This window comes from Trachurus japonicus, chromosome 14 (genome assembly GCF_045865225.1).
Source record: "Trachurus japonicus isolate A0001 chromosome 14, Traja_1.0".
Lineage (NCBI taxonomy): Eukaryota > Metazoa > Chordata > Actinopteri > Carangiformes > Carangidae > Trachurus > Trachurus japonicus.
In genome coordinates, this window is record NC_140920.1 from 20557555 (window position 1) to 20581251 (window position 23697).

At 44.0% G+C, this 23697-nt stretch overlaps 1 protein-coding gene across 3 annotated transcripts in view; it reads right to left on the reverse strand.

Moving 5' to 3' along the window:
* Positions 1-23697, reverse strand: part of tmem132e (transmembrane protein 132E) — a 510081-nt gene that overhangs the window by 60167 nt on the left and 426217 nt on the right. For all 3 annotated transcript variants that reach the window (XM_085798304.1, XM_085798303.1, XM_085798305.1), the window contains exon 3: positions 14523-14663. In XM_085798304.1, the coding sequence (XP_085654430.1) occupies positions 14523-14663 (141 nt within the window). The remainder of the gene's footprint in view (positions 1-14522; positions 14664-23697) is intronic.

A 23697-nucleotide genomic window follows, 5' to 3' on the forward strand; every position in this document is an offset into this window, starting at 1 on the left:
ACTTTAAGGAGCATGGCCTGAGCCCTACTCGAATCTCACTACTGATGCATCAATGCACCAAGTTAATGTCTCGTCACCTCATTTACACCCGTCCCACTCTGCACCACTGAGGCTCGTCCCTACTCAGGTCTGCTTTTTACAGCCCCTGGTGGTCGCTGTAAACCAGCTTAAATAGGTCAACAGCTGAGTGTGCGATTGTTACAACATTGTTTCTTAAAAGGTAAGTTGTAGGAGGCATGGCACCACCAGTGTTATGAATGTGTTCAGGTTTTTAGTTAATGTACAAAAATGTTTAAAAAATAACTTCAAACAAAGTTCATTCTGGGGCACCAAGTGGCGCAGGAGGTTAATTAGGCATCATGTGTTGAGGCTAAAGTCCTCGCTGCAGGCGGCCCCAGTTCGAATACCGCATCGGGCGGCCCTTTCCAGCATGTCATTCCCCCTCTCTCTGCCTCCCCATTTCCTAACTGTACTATCAAATAAAGGCTTGAAAATATACTAAAAAAAAACAAAGTTCATTCTTGAACTCAGGTGGGATTTGACCACTTACTAGCTACATCCATAACTTGAAGACCATGAAATGTAGTTGGTAAACTGACCTGTAGCAAATTATTATTTTTTTTCTGTCTCATGTTGGTCATTATTTCTAAGTATCTGTAAATGATTTCCTGTCAAGGTAACATTTAAAGCCACTATGACCAATACCTCTTTCTACTTTTTCAGTTTAACTTTTAGTTTTAGTGTGGAAACTACAAAATTATTGTGGCAGCTTAATGTTGACTGACGCAGTGATTACTGTCTGGTGAGCACATTGGAGCATTTAGGAACAAATGAACCTGGTGTTTCCCTCAGGAGTTGGTGGAGACCAAAGTAGAACCAGAAGGAGAGTCAGCACTGGACTGATGCTTATCAGCAATTTAAGCCAGAACTCTTAAATTACTTGGGAAATAAACAAGCTTTTTCAAACAAGTTGCAATACCAGCTCTCTCAATGATTATAAGTCAGTGTTGTTTAACAGCACCTTTCCCACTTTCCTTAAGTGACTAAAAAAAAAAAAAAAATGTTTTCCCGGCAGCCGAGCTATCATTGACTTTCCCATGGTTACATTTTGGTGACAAAGCCTCAGATTAAGTTATGGAAAGGTGCCGAGTTTCTTTTCAGATGGAAAAAGTCCAATTTTTAAAGGTGTACAGAAAAGAAAATTGAATTTAAGCCCACTCTGGGTCATAAAATTTGTGTAATAACTCATCTATCAGACGATGTAGGCCAAACTTTGTCGAAAATTCTATTTTTGAGTAAATCCAGGATGAAAGTGTGTATTTTTTTTTTCGCATTGGATAATGCAGGCGCACGGATTATACGTCAGCCTGTACACGATTCATCAGCCACTGATATTGGATCCGTAATCCATCATTCAAACGTCTGAGACACGCGCACACACACGGAGCTCGGGCTCGCCCCAAGCTTTGAATATCCCGCCCGCTCGATAACGACCAATCAAATTCGTTTTCCTTACTCGGCTAAACTCATGTTGCAGCTCGTGACAACTCGGCGCGACAAACAGGACAAACGGCCATTTCTGTACACCTTTAAAGCACTAGCGGGAACATGTTTTACTTTTAAACTTTTTTTTTTTTTAAGTATATTTTTGGGCTTTTGCCTTTATTGGATAGCACATAGTGAGATAGACAGGAAAGGGGGAGGCAGAGAGAGGGGGAATGACTTGCAGGAAAGGTCTGTCCGACGCGGGATTCGAACCGGGGACGCCTGCGTTGAGGACTGACTGTAGCATCAACATGGGGCAGCACCGCCCCATACTTTTAAACTATTTGACCTGAATCACAACCTTTTTCTCACCTCACCAATATTTTTTATACGTAATGATGTGTGGGATGCATTTTCTGTGCTTCATGTTCACCACAACCTGCTCTGAATGACTCCTGTGCACTAACCTGTAAAAATACCACACTTCCTGCTTTTGGGAAATCATTTTCAGTGAATGCAACCACATTTCCCTCAAAAGCTAAAAGCTAATTAGTAGTAGACAAATATCTTTTGTAAAAAAAAAAAAAAAAAAAAAAAAAAACCCAGACAGGATTGTGTTGTTATGCAGGAAAAGAAACTTCCCTTCCTTAATAATTTATCAGTACAATACTACAACGAGTGAATCTGACATTAAACTTATTTCTTATACATGTCTCCATTGGTGCTTGGGGCCATTGTACAGAGAGATAGTGAAACTGATGAGAAGTGAAAGTTTTCTAAGGGCATTCCTGCTTACTTTGATGGAGTTATCATATGCCATGAATTAATCAGTGATTGTCTCTGAATGGTCTTGTCAATAAACAATCACTGCTCCCTAATCTTGCTGGCCAGCTTTCTTCTTGTCTCTTAAGGCCTGAGTGCAGAGCTTGTGCAAGGAGATTGCAAATTTTATTCAGCCTCTCACTTTCAAATAACCGTAATTGCAGTGGCTACAGATTTGTTTCTGACCAATCAATGACTTTTTCTAGATAAGCTGATTGTCCCTATGGCCGTGCACATGATACATTTGAGTATTCTCTCCTCGGGCTGAAGAGGACTTTGACTAGAATCTCTATTTTACTCTGACAAACAGATGCCACAGATGTAGAAGAGATAACAGCACTTCCTGTTATGAAAATCCCGCTCGTAATCCTCAGGTTCAACAAGCCTAACATGAAAACGTGTCACTGGTGGCGAAGGAGCAAATTAAATCTCTCTCCATGCGTGACGAGAATCACCCCCCTGAACTTCACCTTTAGTTGAAAGTGAAGCAGCTCGCTTCTCTGTCCTTCACAAAAGCACATACCCGTCCCACCATTCAGTCTGACAGCCCTTTAATGAAAGCTGGATCAAACTATCTGTACAATCCTCTGCCCACAAAAGGTTCCTCTTAGGAACATCGTGATGAAATCTCAGCCTATTTGTCTCAACATCAGTCACCGAAAACAAACACCCCCGTCTGTCTGTGACACACTAAAGCTGTCATCAATATGGCCCACTGGAGTGAGCACATGTACAGCCACTCAATACGGCGTCAACTGTCATCATGCTGGAGGGAAGGAAAAAATGAAGTTCACAATGCATTGATTTGGGTTAGGGGCAATGGTTTTTTGTTTTTTTTTTTTTGTGAATAGCAAATTATAGAACTGTAAGTGAAAGATGCAGCAAAAAAGGAGCAAAGGACATTTCCCCTTCACATTTCATGCAATGAGCGGCAGCTACACTTGACATTTTGACGCCTTTACTTGAAATCTGAGTCAAAAGAAGAGACCGTAGGAAATATCACATCGCTGGCTGTTGGCACATGGCCTTATCAGAGCTCTCATTGATTCTCAGTTTTAGTTTGGTTGGTTTTTATCTCTTTACAATGCCTGTATATTCATTGTGGCCGCAGGAAATCACAGTACAACCTTCACATTTCCCTTTAAATCCATGCCCCAGCTTTTGTGTAGCGCCTGTATTATAGACTGATATAACAAGAATAGCCAGGCCCTCGACAGTGGTCTGTGTTTTCCTCTTCACTCCTCTGGTAGCTGATGTGTTAACTGTGTTTTATTACTCCTCCTTAGGATATCTCTGTGGGATTAGAGGTTAACCTTTTCATCAAAGTATTAAATTATGTATGTGCTTAGCTAATTAATGTGACTTCAGTCCAGTTTCTTAAGTTTCAAAGAAAACATGGGTCCCGATCAGTATTAAAGGAAATGTTTTCCTGTAGCCTACTATGATATGATGTGATGTACATTTCCCTCCATTATTCAAATGAGCAATTTAAATCTTTCATGAATTATTCCCGTCAGCTTTGACAGAAACAAACAGCACAAAGAGTTGGATAAACAAAATTCAACATAAAAGAAAAAAGGTAGTGGGCAGTGAAAACTTAATAGAGTGATTTCATGTACCAGAGGAGCTAAGGAACAAAGTAAACATGGCTCAAGAAAGTCCAGCCTTGTTTCCATGAAGTTAATGATGTACTATCTGTATCGCACAAAGTATATGTTTTAAAAGCTGTAGCTTGGGGCTTTTTCGGAGCTGAGGGGGTTTCCGTTCTTTGATCAGAGGTCTGTTTGAACTTATTAACAGGGAGAGTTCATTGGATCAAAGCACTGGAAGGCAGAGCCACGACAGCAGAAGAACAGAGACGGTGAAAAGAGGTTTCAGAACAGGCCATGTTGAGCCTTATCTCTGTAAAGTCTGGAGCACTCAAGTGTTATTTTCCTCCAGCATTCATAGCAAAGGATTTTGACATTTAAAAAAAAAAAAAACTTCAATAATAGTTCAGTAGGATATGCAGCTACTAGTTGCCTTCTTAGGAAGAGTAAAAGCAACACCGATTACACTGCCTTAGCTGAGCACAGGTCTGGAGCCAGGGGGAAACAGCTTAATCGCTAATGCTCAATAATAGTAGCTAATAATGAGCTTTATGTTTCTTGAAACATACAAATGGGGAATATCATGCATTGAAACTTACAGCTTTACAGTAGTTAGAAGTTGGTGGTTGCTAGCTTTCCCCCCTATAGAACAAGACCAGTTGTTTCCCCTGAAGCTAAGATAAAATAAGCTAAACTAAGCTGAGATATGATAACTATTCTACTAGAAAGCTATGTATGTCCTAACTCTCTGACCCTAATGTAGCCTACAGATATAAGATGTAAACAAACAAATTTCCCAAAATGCTAAAGCAATTCCAAAAAAACAAAAAAATTGTATGTATCAATAAAATTACTTTTCCTTTTTTTTTTTTTTTTTTTTTTTTTTACAATTGGTGCTCACAAACGGTTGGGGAGTGATGGTTAAATAGGCTACAGAACATAAGTAGCTACTGTTCTCTCTTTCAACAAAATAAAAACAGAAATGCTCTAAAAAAAAGTGTAAAGTCACATTATTTTAAACTTGTTGACAGGTTTTTTCTTCAACATAAAGCAAAGGCAAAACTGGCTCATCCCTTTTGCCAGACAAAACATAACGAAGGTTACGATATTGTAACCCTAGTTATATTAACACAGGCGGAGCCCTCTACTGGACTCTATGGGTATATCTCTCTTCCAATCGCGTACGCGCGATGGCCCACTGAAATTTGCATGTACGTAGCCGGCCAGTATGGCGTGCCTACCTTTCCCGCCCTTTAGCGGGCTATATAAGCAGATGCACCGCCAGCTGCCCTCATTCCACCAAACTTCAGCGTAAGGCGAAAGAGCGGCAGGGCCCTAAGTAGAGGGCTCCGCCTGTGTTAATATAACTAGGGTTACAATATCGTAACCTTCGTTATATCTCACACAGGCTTCACCCTCTACTGGACTCTATGGGTACAGTAGGCGAAGCCCCGATTTATGTACTCCCTGCCGCAGGAGAGGCTCCGCCCACTGACCACACCAGCTACCGGTTAGGTACCAAGACCCAGTCACCACTTTATTAATCTTAACCACCGTATGGAGTGATAACGGGTCCAACTTCATCCCAGTTAGCAGCACCTGACTAGGCTGGGTGAAGTTGTAGTCTAACCTCGCAGGGGTCTCAACCCTAGACCTCCTGCGCACCTCATTGACAGTGTCCTAGCAGAGCACAGTCCAATGCAGGTGCATGACACCCTGTGGGGATCAAGTATTTAAAACACTTGACACATCCTTCCTCTCACATGTCCTGTGACCCTACAGTGAGCACAGACCTGGAGAAGGAGCCTGATACATCCAAGAGATAGAACCTTATGAACGGGCAGGGTGAAGACCACGATGCCGCCGTACATATGTCCTCAACACTCGCACCACTGAACAGGGCCGTAGACGTCGCCACACTTCTTGTGGAGTGCGCCCGGACCACAGTGGGCGGTTCTCGACCCGCTTGACTGTAGGCTGAGAGGATGCATTCACACATCCACCTCGCCAAGCGTTTCTTGGACAGGGCTCTGCCAGCCGTCCCGTCACCATAACACACAAACAACTGGTCGGTGTTCCTGACAGTGGCTGTTCGGTCGACATAGTATGTCAACGCACGCACAGGGCATAGGAGATGCAGTTTCGCCTCCCTCGAATCCTCATGAGGGGGAGGGTGAAAAGCCTCCAACTGGATGATTCTGGACCGAAATGAGCTCCTTATGTTCTTAGGAAGATTCCTGGAACGTGGAGGGCTCTCAGAGATTGTAGGTGCTCTGAAGCCCATGACCACAGGTTCTCCGCCATCGCTAACACGGCAGCGGAATGTACACCGCCCTGTCTGTTGATGTAAGCGACTGTGGTGCGATTGTGTGGTGCCAGACACCACCTATAGCCCTCCCCAGGCAGGTGCCTCCCCACCCCATCAGGGAGGCATCCGTGAACACCGACGTGTACGAGGTCACTCGTCCTAGTGGTGTCCCGGTCAACAAATGTCGTGGGGACCCCCAGTACTGCAGGTTGCCCCGCACTGTTGGGGGGACCGTCAGCAGCCGAAACTTCTGCCTCTTGAGGTCTAAGCGTAGGCTGGCGAACCATCTCTGCAGGCGACGCATGTGCAGCAGTCCTAGTGGAACCACCGGGTGAGCTGCTGCCATGTGCCCCAGTGCTTGCATGACGGTCAAGGCTGTGACACGTGGACCCTGTTTCAGCTTGAGAACCTCCTGCTGTAGGGCTGTCCGTCTGGACTCCGACAGAGTGGCTCTCAGGCTGACAGAGTCGAGCACAATCCCCAAGTATTCAGCCCGCTGGTTTGGTTGGGGGTTGCTCTTCTTCCAGTTGATGGCAAAACCCAACTTGGTCAGGTGAAGTATCAACTGAACTGTGTGAAAAATGGCCCATTGTTTGGACCTGGCCATCACGATGAGGTCGTCCAGATAAAAGAAGACCCTCATCCCCTGGCTGCGCAGCGGTTGTAGCGCTGCGTCCACACATTTGCTGAACGTACGAGGGGCCAGGGAATAGCCAAATGGCAGCCTGTTGTATTCGTAGGCTGTTCCCTGGAATGCAAAACGCAGGAACTTCCTGTGTTTTGGTGCCACCTCGATGTGAAAATAAGCGTCCTTCAAGTCGATGGTTGAGAACCAATCGCCTGGTTGGACGAGTTCCAGCAGCCTCCTTGTGGTTAGCATGCGGAACGTTTTGCGACCGATACGTGTGTTCAGGGCACGGAGGTCCAGGATGGGTCTGTAGCCCCCTGTCTTTTTGGGAACCAAAAAGTATGGGGAGTAAAAACCTCGTTCCTTGTCGTGAAGAGGGACAATTGACACGGCCTGTTTTGATAGCAGGTCCTGAATTTCCCCCTCGAGGAACTCTATCTCTTGTTGAGAGGATAGATTCATCTCTTGTATGCCCCTGAACGCTGGGGGGAGCCCGCAGAACTGGAGAGAATATCCTAGTCTGAGGGTCCTGTCCAGCCAGTCTGTCAGTACGCAGCTGCTCTGCCATGCTTCGTAAAAACACGTGAGAGGACGCGCAGACAGCTGTGGAGCAGCTTCTAGAAAGCTGTGGTACACAATTTCGGCCCTCTCCGCCGCCAAACCCGCCATAAACGGGAGTTTGGCCCATGGGGGGCCCTCTGTGAAAGGGCTGAGTCGTCCCTGAACGCACTAGGCCCGTTGTCCGAGCTCGCGGGGCCGTCCGTGAATGCATTTCTGTTGTCCGAGCCGGCGTGGTGTCACCTGAACGCACCACCGCCGCCCGGCACCTCACCGTCATGACGTCCCTGCTGCTGTTAGATCCGCCCGTGGAAATAACAGTCACAGGACCAGAGCGGTCAGACACGTTAGCCGCTCCACTGCTGTTTACCGGGGAGACAGTTCGTGTTAGCCCGGCCGCTTCACTGGAGCGGCGTGGGTTAAACGAGCGTGAGGCAGCCGTCTCATTGTCCGGAAACACAGCCCTGCCGTGCTGCTGCGAACGATGCTTATCACCGCTGTAGCCGTTAGCTCGGCGGTGACAATCATCGCTCGTCAGCCGGTCAACACGCTGAGCCGGACGCACCGTGGAAGTGACACGGTGTCGGCTAGCAGCGCGCGGGGCTAACTGTGTGGTCGCTACAACCAGTGGGGAGCGATGTTTTCTCGTGCAGCCTCGCCGGTTGTAGCGCTCATATAGAGGGACAAAGGTAGCTTTTACCCGGTTGACAACGGTGCTCCGCTCTACCGCGTCTCCCACAACGGGGACGGTAGAGGGTGTGTTGTGTGAGTGTGCTTGTGAAACCGTGACCGGGGGGCCTTGCTTGCCGGGCCCGCTTCGGGGATGTGACGGTGTAACAAAAGCCACCGGCAGCCTGACCGACGGTGTAGCGGTGACTACACCGGCCGGGGCTGCGCGGCAAGCGGGGAGCATGGTGGAGGTGGGAGGGGGAATTTTTGCTCTGTTAGTGGAGTAACATGTTTTAATAAAAACATTTTTCACATCCACAGAACAGTGAACACAAGCAGAACATACAGAACCATATGAACAATGAGGGAGGGCGGCGAGGCAGTGTGCCGGTGCCGTCCCTCCCGTTAACTGTCACTTTGGTCGCTGTGTGCCCCAGGACAGCTTCGGCCTGGGTGTGCTGCGAGCCGCCGCGGGACGGGACGCGCTGGGGTCCCGTGCGGGGCGTTGCTGCGGCGGGCCCGCTGGGGCCGGCTGTGGGTCAGCTGGGGGATCCGCCGCGGAGAAGCCTCTTCGCTGGCGGCGATCTCTCCGCCTCGCCGTAGGCGTTGCGGCGGGGCAGCTTGACCTCTCCCTTCTGCTTGGCGGCGACAGCGAGCGGTAGAAGACGGCTCAGCTGCGCCTTTTCCTCCTCCAGCCTCTTTAGCCGCTGCGTCACCGTAGTGAGGAGCCAAAGAGACCGTCAGTAGAGACCGGTGCAGCCAGAAGATCCTCTCGGTCCCTTCTGGGGAGGGCGGTGAGACCTAGCCAGACGTGGCGAGAGCCGACGCCCGACAGTGACATCACTCGTCCGGCAGCAGTAGCAACTCCCTGTCTTGTTCATCTGACCGATGGTCCGGCCGAGATACTCCATAGTGTCAGGGGAAGGGGGGCGTCGCGCGGGTCTAGTGAAGCCGCCGCTGCTACGCCCAGCACACCGAGGTTGTTTGCTGCTGCTGCTAGTTGCGCGCCCAGCTGGAATATCTTGTCAAAATATTCCAGCGTGTCCTTATCCTGCAGCAGTGGTGGTAGTGGCTTTCTGTGTCCTGACCAGCCGGCTGAGTGCGGGATAATGAGCACAGCCAGAGCGTCTTCGAGCGGGGGCACACCGGGGAACACGGTCTCCGTCTCGCCCTGCACACGCGGAGGCGGCTCACCGGCTTCGGGGGCAGTGGGGGGGGGGCAGGGGAAGCCCGACACACTCCGCTGCAGTCGTCATGACTTACGGGAAGTTGAGCTTGATAGAAGCGGCGCCAAACACCGTCGAGCCGTCGGAGAGGGAGACTTCATCCTCCTCGTCTCGTAGCGGTGGCGAGTCTGCAGCAGAAGCTGAGGCGGGTCTGGGCGGCGAAGCTTCGTCAGGCGGCGTGGAGGTGGTGTACGCTGGAGCGGCGTCCTCCTCCTGCCGTCGCTGCTCCAGCCCGGCGGTGGCGCGCTTCCTCCCGAGACGCTCGAAGCAAAGAAGATGTAGGTCTGCCGGGGCGATGATGCCGTTAGGGCAGGCCGGCAGAGGCGTTGTTCCTGAAGCGGCGACTCCATCCTTGGAGCTAGTGTGACAGTGGGCACTCGCCGACGCTGAAGTAAAAAGGAATGAGGGCAGCTGGCGGTGCATGTGCTTATATAGCCCGCTAAAGGGCGGGAAAGGTAGGCACGCCATACTGGCCGGCTACGTACATGCAAATTTCAGTGGGCCATCGCGCGTACGCGATTGGAGGAGAGATATACCCATAGAGTCCAGTAGAGGGCGAAGCCTGTGTGAGATATAACTGTCTATTTCAAATAGCTACTGTGTGAATGCCACGTTTATTCAAGTTACATGCAATCATAAAGCAAGAGGGTATCCAAATTATTTGAAATTAGCTGCTGTCATGGAAAATGTTACACACTCACACACAAGCTTTCCATTTTCTGGCCTACTTGACCTAAATAAAAACATAATGTTATACAATAAAATATATTCCCTTTTGTGTGGAAATAATTGATGTAAATAGACCCAAGAAAACAGCTTTTGTGCTACAAAACATTTTCTGTTTCATGATGGAGCAGCTTTGAAAACAGAGTATTTGTCAGTCTATGTTTGTCCTGGTTAGGAGTCAATATTGGCACTTAAAAATGTGCTCAGAGTCTTTTTCTTGTTTCATCCCTTGTTTAACGCTGAATTATTCAGAGCAAAAAAAAAGAAACCCAAAAAGAAAAAAAAAGGAAAAAAACAAAGAGGCGTCTTATTAAATGATCGACTCTTTCAGTTGTTCTCACTGCAGTGGTAATGCAAAAGCATTTTCAAGAACATTATTCATTCGGAACCCATTGACCGCAATCAATAATGCATTGGTTCATGTGGTGTTATCAGCAAGCTGCTGTTAGAATGGGACTGCTCCAGATTGAGGTTTACAGGAATAAAAAAAAAAGGATGAATAATTTGAACACTGACTCAAGTGTGATCTAATGAAGAGGAAAAACAAGATAAATAAATAAAAATAAAAAGAGGAGAGTAATGAAGAAATTAACAATATACCCCCGCGGGAAAACGTTGTCACCTCATTTTCTCTGTCTCAGGTAATTTTGCGTAAACAAAACCAGATGTTCAAACAGAATTGGTGCTCAGTTGTGTTCACCAGTAAATACAAAAATGATGCTGGAGTGTTTGTGTGTATGTGTGTGAAAAGGGTGATGGTGGGGTTTTAGTTCCTTGTTTGCTGCTTCAATCCAGCACAAAAAGAAATATGAACGAGAATAATTATTGAACTTAGACAAAATATTAGAATCCACCTTATTATTGTGTTTAATTGGGTAATTAGGGACTGAATTGTCTTGAGAGTTTGTATATTTTTGAGCTCATTACTGCTAAGTATCTGAGTCTGAGGCTGCTGCACATAGTTTGGTCCTTAAAGATGTGAGAGGGAAATTTTCAGCAGTCATTGAGCAGTATCACCTCATCTACTCAGACATCAAATGGCAGAGAAAACAAGGCTGATGCACTTTCTTGATAAAACAAAAAAGAATATAATCAGAAAGAAAGCGATAGTGCTGAAAGTGCAACAGCAGAAAATAGTCCCAAAACTAAATGGAATTATTGAAGTGAAGCATTATAATATGTCACATGATTTGCATGCCACTTTCTTTAGGAGAATTAAAGAGGAATTTGAATGCTGTCACATCTGTGCAAATAAATTGGTAGGTACATGTGGGGTATTAGAGTCTAAAGTAGAAATTTTAAGCATAAAAAGCATAATATTGCATTTGCATGACAATCTATCAGACAGTTCAACACCTTGACTTGTTCAGGCTCAGGGCCAAACAGATATAAGAGAATGTGCCACTGCTCGCAGGCAACACATCCAAATCAGTCTTTTGACTCATTTGGGAGTTTTCCATAGTGCCACTTTGTTCGAGTAAAATCTGGCCTAGGATTTAAAAATTTCTGATGTTGGTGCCTCATAGTGGCAGTATCCGAAAAACTACTGTGACACACAACAAGTGCATAAATGGATGCAAAGAAACAGCAGCTCTCACTAAGGCTGAAAGTTTTTTAAAAATATATAAGTACAAAGAGCAGCTTTAAGTTTAGGGAACTAATATTACTTTGGATTAGGAAATGTTTTTTTCAGGTAAAGTCTGTTCCCCCAAAACAAGAAATAGCGAGAAATGTTTTCTGCCAGTGACACAAAATAGAGTACATCACGACTCAGAAATTACTAGGGAGATGTTTTGTTGGAATGTATTACTTAATCTTCTTGAAACTGTGCACCATTTCGATACAAATAAAGACTTCAAGCAGACTTCCAAACAGCAACCCAGAATACAAGTGGTGTGAACCAATTTCACAACAATATATTTCCAGAAGAAAATCCTAAGAGGTGTGAGTGCTTTTTTTTTATACATATATATATGAAAACGATTTCATGCTCATGTTCAATCAATTTGATGGGAGTGAAGCATCAAAATTCTTCCGTGACTCCGGTCTTCATAAGTTTATAGGCCTATTGTTTGGCTGTTTGGCTTTAGGTGGTCACAGAATTGACTGGGTTTTTGACAAAATGTGGCATGACACGTTGTTTCTCTGCCCATGCTTGACCCCCTACTGGACATTTCCCACACGGTGACAGGGTGGCAAAGATTACATGACATGGGTCACTAAATATAGCAAGAAAGGCTGCCACTAAGGCGCTAAGAAGTAAACAAGAGAGATGTGCTGGATCTCTTTTCCAGGTAAGGACAGTCTCTTGTCTTCTCCCTGACTGTTGTCTTTCTCCTCAGCTATCAACTTGTCCATTGGGATGCCAGTATTTAGACCAGCACTTGCTAACGCCGCCAAGCCTCGGAAGCTCTGCCATCCCCTGCCCAACTCCCAGCGCTTCAGCTCTTAACTCATTGAGTGCCATTGACGTATATATACGTCAATCAAAATCCAACGCTTGAGTGCCATTGACGTATATATACGTCAAATGCACTTTTCTGCGGCTGGTAAATGGGGACGCTGTTGCGCACACTGTGAGTAATTTTGGGGCTTCTGGGATGTGTAGAACGAAGAAAACTGTAGATCAGAGCAAGAAGTGAAGAAGGAGGAGAAGATGAGTGCGATCGGTACAGAGATAAAAAAGTTGGAAAAAGTTTCTATTTCTAGAGAAAAACGACGGGCAGAGCCTGGAACAAGTGTAACGTGAAGCTGGAGGAAAGCTTAGCCACGGTGCTATTAGCATAGCTCCAGCATGAAGTGATCGGAGGAGGCAGGAAAGGTAAACTCATCTAGATGATCAGCACCAAAGTGCCGAAGCGAAAGCGGATCGCGGAGTCAGTTTCACCAGTTGCTGTCTAACCGACGTGACGACGAACCGAGAGATCAGCGCGGTGCGTCGCTGCCGCGGCCGCGTCCAGCAGAGAGGCTGAAGACGCCACGACGTCTCCCTCCCTACTGCAGAGACGAGGGGAAGCAGCAGGAGGAGAAGGGGGGGAGGGGAGGGGCAGAGAGGGGGGGAGGGGGGAGGAGCGGGTTAGGAGAGGGTGAGGGGGCAGCAACTGCAGGAGGAGTAGGAGAGCAGGCATCACTCTGCAGAGTAAGACTCCTACTTGTTGTATTTTAGTTTTTTTTTTTTTTGTACAATGAAAAAACATGTGAAATGAAATTTTCAGATGTCTTACATGTTTTTGAAGCCAAAATTAAAACGGATAAATCACTATTTTTCTTGAGAGACTCTCTTTCACAAAAATGCATTTTTCTCAGCTTTCTAGAAAAAAAGTGGTCTTTTTGGTGCAACCAGGCTCTATTCAACTTAAGATAAATTAAGAATGGAACAAGGTACAAACAAATGGTTTTTTCCCTAGTTACATAGAGAGTCTCCTCTTTCCTTTGAGCTATTTTGTGTTTTCAGAGTCATAATACAAAATATTCTCTTGGTCTTAAAATATTACTCAAAATGCCCCGAAACGCTGGCACATGGCACTGACCATTTTATAAAAGGTCTGGCACTCAAAGAGTTAATGAACTGAACGCATCACGTATCCTGATTTATGATCGCTAATTTTGAGTTGCTCCCCCTCGCTAGAAATAGCTCACAGGCAGGGCAAGCTGCACTCGTGTATAAACCTGTGAACAAAATGTAATTGATGTTCACCGCATCGACATGCGAGAAGCTGTTTAAAGGGTCAATTCACAGCCCCCCCACCTCGTTGTATCTGCAGGCTGAAATCTCAAAATAACACCACATTCAGTGCTCCTTCTCTCTCTACTGTTCTGTAATTTGTTTTGGGTTAATCAACCCCCTGAGTGGGAGAAGAACCAGAGAGCAGAGGGACTGCCTCTACTTGTTTACCTCTATGCCTCAATTTACTGGTCAAATCATTTAGTCTGTGCTCCTAAAAGCAGACTAACAAATGCATTAATAGGCCTGACACCATTTAAATTACATTAACTTTGAAAATCACTAAGCATTTCCAGTTTTACTATAACCATAAAGCTGCATTTACTGAGTCCATTACTGTCCCGTCGGACACTGCAGGATGGTGACGGGGTGTTTCCACACTTTTGAGGAGCTTGGCATAATTACTGCTCTTAGACAAGGTCTCATCTCAAAGGTATGTTAATGGTGGTGGTCAGAATCGTCTACCTCATCTCTGCACACAGACTGAATTAACAGCAGATGTAGTGAGACTTAGCAGATAACAGCTCCATTCATTTAACTAGGTGCTGTAAAGCAGAGGGTGTTTGAGTCACTGCTTTGGGCCAAAGCTGTATTTCATCTTCCCCAGCTCCTGGGGCATTTACAGCGAAGGGTGTATGCTTTTAAAAGCTGCCTTTAATCAGGGAGTGAACCGTGACTGTTACACACAGGGAAACCTTTTTGGAAACCATTTGTCCACCGCTGAGAGAAACAAATATTGTTTGCTAAGAGAGTTGCAGTGCGTTCAGAGTTGGGGCTGTTGACTCACCCTTGTTTGACTGCTTTGTTCTTGTTCACATCGATGGTGGTAATAGAGTGCTTGGCACCGGACTGCACCTCCCAGTCCACCTTCCACTGGGCATTCTTCGACTTGGTCTGGAGCAGGTTCACCCCTTTCTTTGCTTTGACCCTGCAGGAAACAGCGAGAGGAGAAAAGAAGAATGGGACTAGTCAATTTTATTAGAGGCTATGATTTATGTGCAAGGTCAGAGGTGAACGCCCTCTGTGTGCAGCAGACCTCCTTCTTCTATTGCGTCATGGCAAAAGCAATTCCACAGATGAATCAATAACAGAGATGAATGAAGATGACAGTGTGGTGATACATGGGACCAGAATGCGAGGACTGCTTCGGGTCACAGTGTGCACCCACTGGGCATTTATACACTTCTATTAAGCACTGACAACTGAAAGCCTCCAACTTTAGCGAAAACACCTACATTTATAGTAAGTCATGATGCATTGGGTTACACATTAAAGCTGTCCTGTGGAGTTTTTACATATACCATGTCGGTTACATTACAACCACTGACACAGACAAGTTTTTTTTAGGATGATCATTGAACGTATCTCCACCACACAACAGTCTCTGGTTTGCCTAGAAGCACATTGCGTCTGAGCAGCGACATTATCGCACGATGTGGGAGCATCACTTGTATTGCCGATGTCATCGAACGGAACACACTGACTGTTATTGTTGCAGTACTCGGAAAAAAAAAATACGGCAGATGGCGCAAATGTCCAATGTGCAGTACAGCTTTAATAACACGTTATGTATATGCTGTGGTGAAATCCTCCTTTTTACAACCGGAAACTAATATTATCTGCTGCCTCGGCATATATTAGGTTTCACATTAAATTGAGTGGAATATTGTGAATTATGATTTTCTTCAATAAATATTGTCATTCATGTATGCGTAAAATGTAAAAATGTAATGTAAATGTGTTTAAAGCTGAAACCAATTGTCAAATAATTGATTATTCAATTGACAGAAAATAAATGATGAACTTGAGTTAATTCATTTTTTTTTTCATTATGAAAATATTGGTAGTAGTTGCACTCTAACTTGCGTTATATCCTACTACCCCAAGAGTCTGCTGTTTGAACATTCCGGGGCGCTCCTCTGTGTGCGACCCACTACAGCCCGCTCGTACCGTTTTGTTTGTTTGTTTGTTTTTATGTATGTTTCATGTATCAAGCGTCTCTGAGTGCAGTGTGCATGAGTTTTTTCAACCATCAGCTTTTAACAAGATGCAGCCATACATTTTAATTGAGAGGCTGGCTGCCTATTTTAACTTGCCGGATCAGCTTTTAACTTTGTTCTTAAATTTTTTAACTAACAGGACACAGCAGGTTTTAGTAAATGGTAATTTATCTAATATCAAGGTGTCCAGTACAGGGTCTCCACAAGGCTGTGTCCTCTCTCCTTTGCTTTTTATCTTATACACGGACAGCTGCAGGTCCACAAAAGAGGACAATTTTCTGGTAAAATTTTCAGATGACACCGCTGTACTGTCTCTTCTGCGAGATGCAGAGTTTGACCATGGTCATGTACTCACTGAGTTTGCCAAGTGGTGCAATGATAGTTTCCTGGATTTAAATGTCTCTAAGACAAAGGAACTTATCATTGACTTCAGGAGAAACAGGCCAATTGTCAAAGCAAGCAGGATTCACAGTGAGGATGTAGAAGTTGTAAATTCTTACAAATATCTGGGCACGATGTTTGACTCTCAGCTGAGGTTCGACATCAACACTGAGACGGTGGTCAAACGTGCCCAGCAGAGAATCTATTTGTTGCGCAGGATTAACTCCTTCGGAGTCTCTAAAGTTATTCTTCACACTGCATATTTATCATTTATCGAGAGCCTCCTCACCTTTTCCTTCATTTGCTGGTTCAACAATCTAACGGTAAAAGATAGGAAATGTTTGAACAGTATTGTAAAAGTGTGTTCCAACATTATTGGCATTAGGTTGTGTGACTTGAACTCTCTTTGGGAGAAACGTGTCTTACAAAGAGCCAAAAGCATTATGAATCATGATCATGTTCTCAAAAATGAATTTGCACTTATGCCGTCAGGCCGGCATCTGCACAAATGCCTACATGTGAAAACAGTCCACACACACAAAACAAACCTACACAGCTGCTTATATCTGCAGTGTTTATGGATGTATTACAACAAACAAAAAAAACCAAATACAGTCCATTACGCTATGTACTGTAACTGTGCTGTATGTGCACATCTTACTGTAGCATCTTTCTTGAAAAACAAGCGGTAAATACATGAATAAATAGCTACTGAACAAGTACAGTAGAAAAGAAGACTGAGAATTATTGAATAAAAGTGTATACTGGTTGTTCCACTTGCAGACAGAACCTCTCCCATCTCTTCAAGAATGGTCAGGCTGTGATTCATATCTTTTTCCATCTGAATGTTTACCATTAGAGACCGTTTATTGTAGCTACAGCAACCTGGGGACTTAGACTTGAACCTGCAACATAGCGAGTTAAAGTTTGCAGTTGCTCCCAGACAATCAATACTGAAAAGATCCTAAAGGTGACAGTGAAGGTTAATGGGGACAACTGTCTGGTGAGAAATGGAAGTTTCTGGTCTATCACTGATAAAAACTAAAGTAAAAAAAACAACAACAACAAAACGTCTGAGTCTGTGCAATCTGCTCTACTTGTAATTTGATGACAATACTGACGCAACCACAAGGCAGTCCAAATCAGTAACGAATGATTTGAAATTTTCAATCAGCTGGATAACAAACGGGCTCTGGCAGCTGTCCTCTGTGACTTTACCTAGACATGCTATTAAAGAGTCCACTGGCAAGAATACAAAACAGTATAAGGAGAGAAAAAAAAATAAAGACACTTTTTCTTATCGCTGTTATTGTGACTCTGCTTATTTGACCACAGAGCTACGCCCGACTCCTCTACTGATGCACGATGGAGACAAATGGCTCTTCCATAGACATGCCGAGCCAATGGAGATTATTGATCTGATCGTCTCATTTTCACGAAATACTAGACAGAGATGAATTATTAACATATTTGGCTTTTGTTTGCCGGCGTACAGAGCCTTCCAGACAAAACCAGATCGGGGGGTCTTAGGTCTGTGTTGCCTCCAAACTGTGTTAAGGAAAATATTTAAAATGTATGAACCTGTAGATGATAATGATAGTAGTTTGTCGTAGTTTTTGTTATGAAAGTAATTGCAGCTCTCTGGCAGACAAAACTCCAGGGACTTTAATGATTTTGCCTTGTTTACAGGAAGACATTGTTGTTTTTCTCTCCCCACCACGAGATCACTGCGTTTCCACTCTGACTAACAACACCTCTTTCCTGACAAGTTCATTGAAAGCATTACTGAAATCATATTTTCCTTTCAAGTGTCTCATTTACATTTGCCTGAGGCCCCTGCGGCGTCTTCCAGATCGTTCCATTTATTCCTGTGACAGATAAAAGTTCTGAAGTCCCGCTGAGGTGTTTCCATTTGCTACACTAACCTGCGCTCAGTGCATTGACCACTCATCCATGATTTGTGAAAGCAATTGACTTTCAGCTGAGGGTTTCAGCCAGAATAGGCTCCCGGCTCCAAAAGGATCTGCGTTTTATTGTTATCACCTCCATTCTTTTGGTTTGCTGCTGATAGTGGAGGAAACTATGTGAGCTTATCAAGACCATTAACTTATCATTAACTGCAAAGTCTCCGTGTTTCAGATTAGGTCACGTACTTTTCTCTTTTTATAAGTTGATTCTGTTTGCCCAGTCATGTGAATGCAGATTTAACAATGAAGCTGAACAATGAAACGCGTCACTGTCATTTTCTTCAACAATTATGAATATAAATGACTCAGTAACTGGTTTCTGATCTGCTGCCTCTGTGGTTAACTTTACATTTAGCATTCAGCACTAAAAGACCCAGTTAATGTCTGAAGAAAAGAGGATGGTAGTTAAAGGAGGGCAGCTTCGCCTGCAGCAGCGGCTGTTTGAACAAATGACCAGCGCTGTCATTTCTCTATGTAAGGACGATCCCAGTTGTTTGCATTGCTGACATTTTGATCACCCGTGGCCAATCAAATCCGCTGTGTGCAGTGAGACAGACACAACATTAATTAGACATTACTGTACATGGACAAAGGCAGAGTTTACAGAAGATTATAGTATGACATTTTCATACACTGTGGCTACAGTATAGTGTCCACTTTACAAATAGGGCTGAGGACACTGACATCATGTCCTTGCAATTATGCATGGGCAGTTGGGCACTGAGGGGTTTTGACAACTCCAGGAGGAGTTTGATTCAGACAGTGACTTTAAAGATATTTTTCTTTCAAGTCAATATTCTTAGATTTGGTTGAGAACAAAGAATAAATAAGATAAGATAAGATTACTCATAAAATCTCTGAGACTATTTAAGATTCTGGAGAGAAACAGACTTAATGGGAAATATTTTGAGTATGAGAGTTTTATCTCATTCAAACAAACTTTATTTAAAGGTACAGTATGTAAGAAATCTAAAGCAACTGGCCGTAAAATCCTCCTAATATGTCACAGAGACTCAGGAATAACGTTCATATAACATGATGAACTCACCAACAACAATAGTACAGCCAGAGTATTCGCATTAAAAATATTTTTTTGCAGACTGCAAATCATGTTTATGTTTTGAATTTACGTGTTTACATGTTGCGCCACCTAGCCCTCTCTCCCAGTCACGGCGGCGTCAGTGGCGTTTCAGCCTCAGTCTGCTTCCACTGAGCTGCTGCTACTGCTGGGAGAAAAAAACAGATCGCTGTGTTTTGAATTTGACTGCAGTAACCGTTTTTGGCCACATTCTTACATATGGCACCTTTAAATAACACCTTTCATACAAGTTAAAATGAAATTCAAAGTGCTCTGTAAGCAATGGCAGAAAAAACTAAAGATGGACTTTAGAAACTAATGGACATCGACAGCAATAATACATGAATAGGTGAAATAATAAAGAGAATAAATATAATGGTTAATGATAAAAGCATTCAAATAATCAAATAAATACGAGTAGTTTAAATTGAAAAATAAGGGAATGGATGACGAAAAATATGAGTAGTAAGAACAAAAACTTAAAAGATCAAGGATATAAAGCAATCAAATATAATTAAAATCATAAGAGTGTGGAAAACCACATACAAGCCAGATTGAAAAGAAAAGCCTACAGTTTATGTTAATTAAGTACCAATAATTCTAAACCTTTGGATTGTTGAGTGCGACAAAATAATTTTGAACTTCCAGAGCTTCAGAAGCTTTCAGCTGCATCACATGGACTTCATCGGTGAATGGAGCTTCCTCAGCTCGGTAAACCAGTAGAGCAACAGGGTCCAGTCACTGATCAAGACTTTGCGATGAGGCAGAAAGCTCAAATAAGTGCTTGAGTTGAGATGATTTTGTTCACTTCGCAAAAAATATATTTTTTTACAGAAGAATAAATACAGAGGTGTGAAAAAAATAGACATTTACTCATTTTAATTGTTGGCAAGTCAATGTAATATTGTAAACTCTTGACCTTCTACCTGTACGTTTGAATTGGTGCTATATAAATAAAACTGAACTGAGATGAAGCATAATTACTGAAAACAGCTTTTCCTTTCACAGTACCATATGTGGTACAAATCCTCCCGTCAAAACTGCTTTTTTTTACGTTTCCGCTTTGTTTGAAATAGACTCACAGGTTGCAGCTTTTAAAACATTGTTTCTTGTTATTGCAGCTCTTATTTTCTTCTTTCATCAAATCCTCCAAAACACAGTAATTATCTGATACATCGGCGTCAAGGGGAGATGAAACAGAAATATGTAACGTTTAAGAAATCATCCTGATCGAGTGCGTTTCCTTTGATGTGAGTTGAAAAGGGGAAACGTAATACCCCCAGATTCGCAGTAAATGAGGTGACCCAGTTGCGACTTCACTACTGTAGCCTGTAAAAATACTGATCATAAGAGCTGATAATCACACATTATTGTAGGGCATAGCACTTTCCAGTACATTTCCTGATAAGGACACAACCCTGGTGAGTAATACTTGTATTTATATTCATTACCTACGCTCGCCAGCAGCTTATAAAAGCCACTACATATTCATCATCATCTTTTGAGAGAGCGTGCATATTGTACAGAAGCCATGTGTTTAATCAGACAGCCCTTTTTCCACAGACTTTGGTTCATTTTTGTGCCACAAATGAGAGGGGATGAAGCATTACCCATGGGAGCGCCACATGAATCGGGCTCCCCATTGAACAGTGTTAATGCTGATTAATGAAAGAGCATCGCAAATGGAAAAACTGTACAGCAGTAAGCAGCAATAATACACACCCTCCAATTCTGAGAACCCTGCTGCTGCTGCACAGAGAGGGAGAGAGTGGAGAGGCAGTGTGAGCCACTTCAGCCAAGACAGAGCTATTACTTACTCAGTCTACACAGATGCCTTCTGCCATGGCAACACCTATTAGACTGTGAGTTGGCTGATGGACTACTAAACAGGAGAGCTCTTGGTCAACACATTCCAGCCCAGATTTCTGAGCTGCTTTTCAGCTTCTCTGTGAGCTTATCAAATTTCATCTTCAAGTTCTAAAATGAGAAACGTATGAAATGACAACAACATAGAGATCAAATACAACAAAATTATGTCTCTTTTTTTAACCTGCATTTTGGCCAGTGCAGCTTGGAAGAAAACCCCCTGGACACACCCCATCTGTGCCATTTGCTATGGGCATGAAGCTGCTGTTCTGGGTTCATTCTTCATTATTTTGTGTGACCTTTGTTCCAATTACGGCTTTCTTGTCTCTTCCTTGCAGCCTGCCTTGTGTCTCCATGGTGAGCTTGTACTCTGTAGAGTTTGGATCACTCTCCACTGGGCACCGAGGGGCCCGCGTCCTCATGACCCATTTATGACACTTGCTGCCAGAAATCATGTCAGCTGTCATGCCAAGCACTGTAATTCCATCTAACTGGCTGCTGTTAATAAATAAAATATGCAAACCAGGATTAAATCACATCAAAGCTCCCAAGTCTTTAATTTTTCCTAAATGGCCCTTTGAAAGAATATTTATTGAACAGATTTGAGGAGAAACGTCCCCACAGGCAGAGCAGTCACCAAACTGGAATTTTTCCACAGCGTAATGAAACTGGCTTTAAAAAGGCATTTTAAGACTGTAATGACATCAAATATTGCCAATGAAATGAACCTTCAACAGTCCACACTGCATTTGTGTACCGTGTGTACAGTAGGATGAATCTGAATGTTCAAGGCGAGTTTTGACAAGGTCAGCACACAACAGAGGGAAATGGTAGTCAGGCCACATTAGTCAGGATGTGCCAATTCAAGGATTAAATATAAAATAATATAAAATAGCTACTTCTGTAAAAAGCTGAAGTGAATGTCTGATGATAAAAGACAGGAGTGAACCTGACACATGGTGATGTGTGTCATTGAGAGTTGACATGTTCAAAGACAGCGTTGCCGCTTAGGATTACACAGAAAACACTACTGTAGGCATATAGCGTATGTGCTGTGCTGCAAACATGGAGTTTTTCCTCAGTCGATGTGAGGGTCTAAGGACAGAGGATGTTGCTACGATGCCATGTAAAGCCCTTTGAGACAAACTGTTTGTAAAAACGGGCTATACAAATAAAATTGCCTTGCCTTGCCTTTCCTTGCCATGCACACACAAGCAATTGTGGCATATAAAATAATGATGTCATAGGACTGATACTGTATATAGAATTGGCAAAGATGACCACTTTTCAGGGCGTTGGGTGTTACATTATTACTCATTTGCCTCTAGAGAAACCAAACTATATGACCGAGTTTATTGTTGAGTTGAGATATTTAGTAACTTTACTACCTCAAACGGAATCTAATGTTTTCAAATGTGAGAATATGGATGAGTGTAAAATGGGCAGTTAGAGCCCAAAAGGCTGCAGAGGCTGTGTAGGTTATGTTCCAGGTGTGTTGTATTGAGCAGCAGTTTGAGAGCAGCAGCAGCAGTTTGAGAACTCCATTCATCCTTTTAGTCGCTTAATCCGAGGTCGGGTTGCTGTAGCAGCAGGTCAAGCAAGGTAGTCCAGATGTCCCTCTCCCCAATTAGGCATTCTCAGGCATGATATAGATAAATAACCTCCCTTTCCCGAGATCTCCTACGAGTTGAATGAGCATGGAAGACGTCCACTGGGAAGCATCCTAATCATGGACGCACAGTCTGTGGAGCCACCTTTGCCTGGACACTAACCTTCTAAGTGTACGTTTCCATAGTCATCTAAACATGCTCTGCTGCGTGGTCTTTAATCTAACTAGCTCTTCTTAAACATGTCAATAAGCACTTTCCTCTGCGCCATAATGATTTCCTTCAAGATCAAGATTCTTTATTTGTCACATGCAAAGTCAAAGTGTACACTTACAACAAGCAGTGAAATGAAGTCCTGACCAGGGCCGGCTCTAGGCATAGGCGATATAGGCGGTCGCCTAGAGCGCCAACTGTTGGAGGGGCGCCGCCAGTCAAGGGGGGAAAAAAAAAGATAATAATAATGATTTATGTCCGCTGGCGCCCCCTCACTTAGTGTTTTCTGTGTAGAAAAGAACGACTCTGCTGTTTCGAAGCGCTTCACAGTTGGTGTTTTGATTGACAGGTCGTCAAGGTCGTGAGGCGGTGCTTATTTGAAAGAGGAGAGTCCCAATCACAGTAGTTGAACCGCATTTCTACTGCGTAAATGACCGAAATATATTAAAAAAAAAAAAAAAAACATATCGAGACGGTTGCGCAAACGCATCTAATTAATGATGTGGCGTTTCTAACAAGAAAACGGCTTGAGAGCATTCCTGCTGCAGACAGGTATCTGCTGTGTGTGTGACTCTATACACAATTTAGGAACATGTTTGTCATTGTTTATTTATTTGTTTTGGGGGTTTTTTCTACACAGAAAACACTAAGTGAGGGGGCGCCAGCGGACATGAATCATTATTATTATCTTTTTTTCCCCCCCTTGACTGGCGGCGCCCCTCCAGCAGTTGGCGCTCTAGGCGACCGCCTATATCGCCTATGCCTAGAGCCGGCCCTGGTCCTGACTACACCCCCCAGACTGTGCTGTCCTTGAGATAGATGGCAGCTCTTGAGTGACTAACATGGCTTC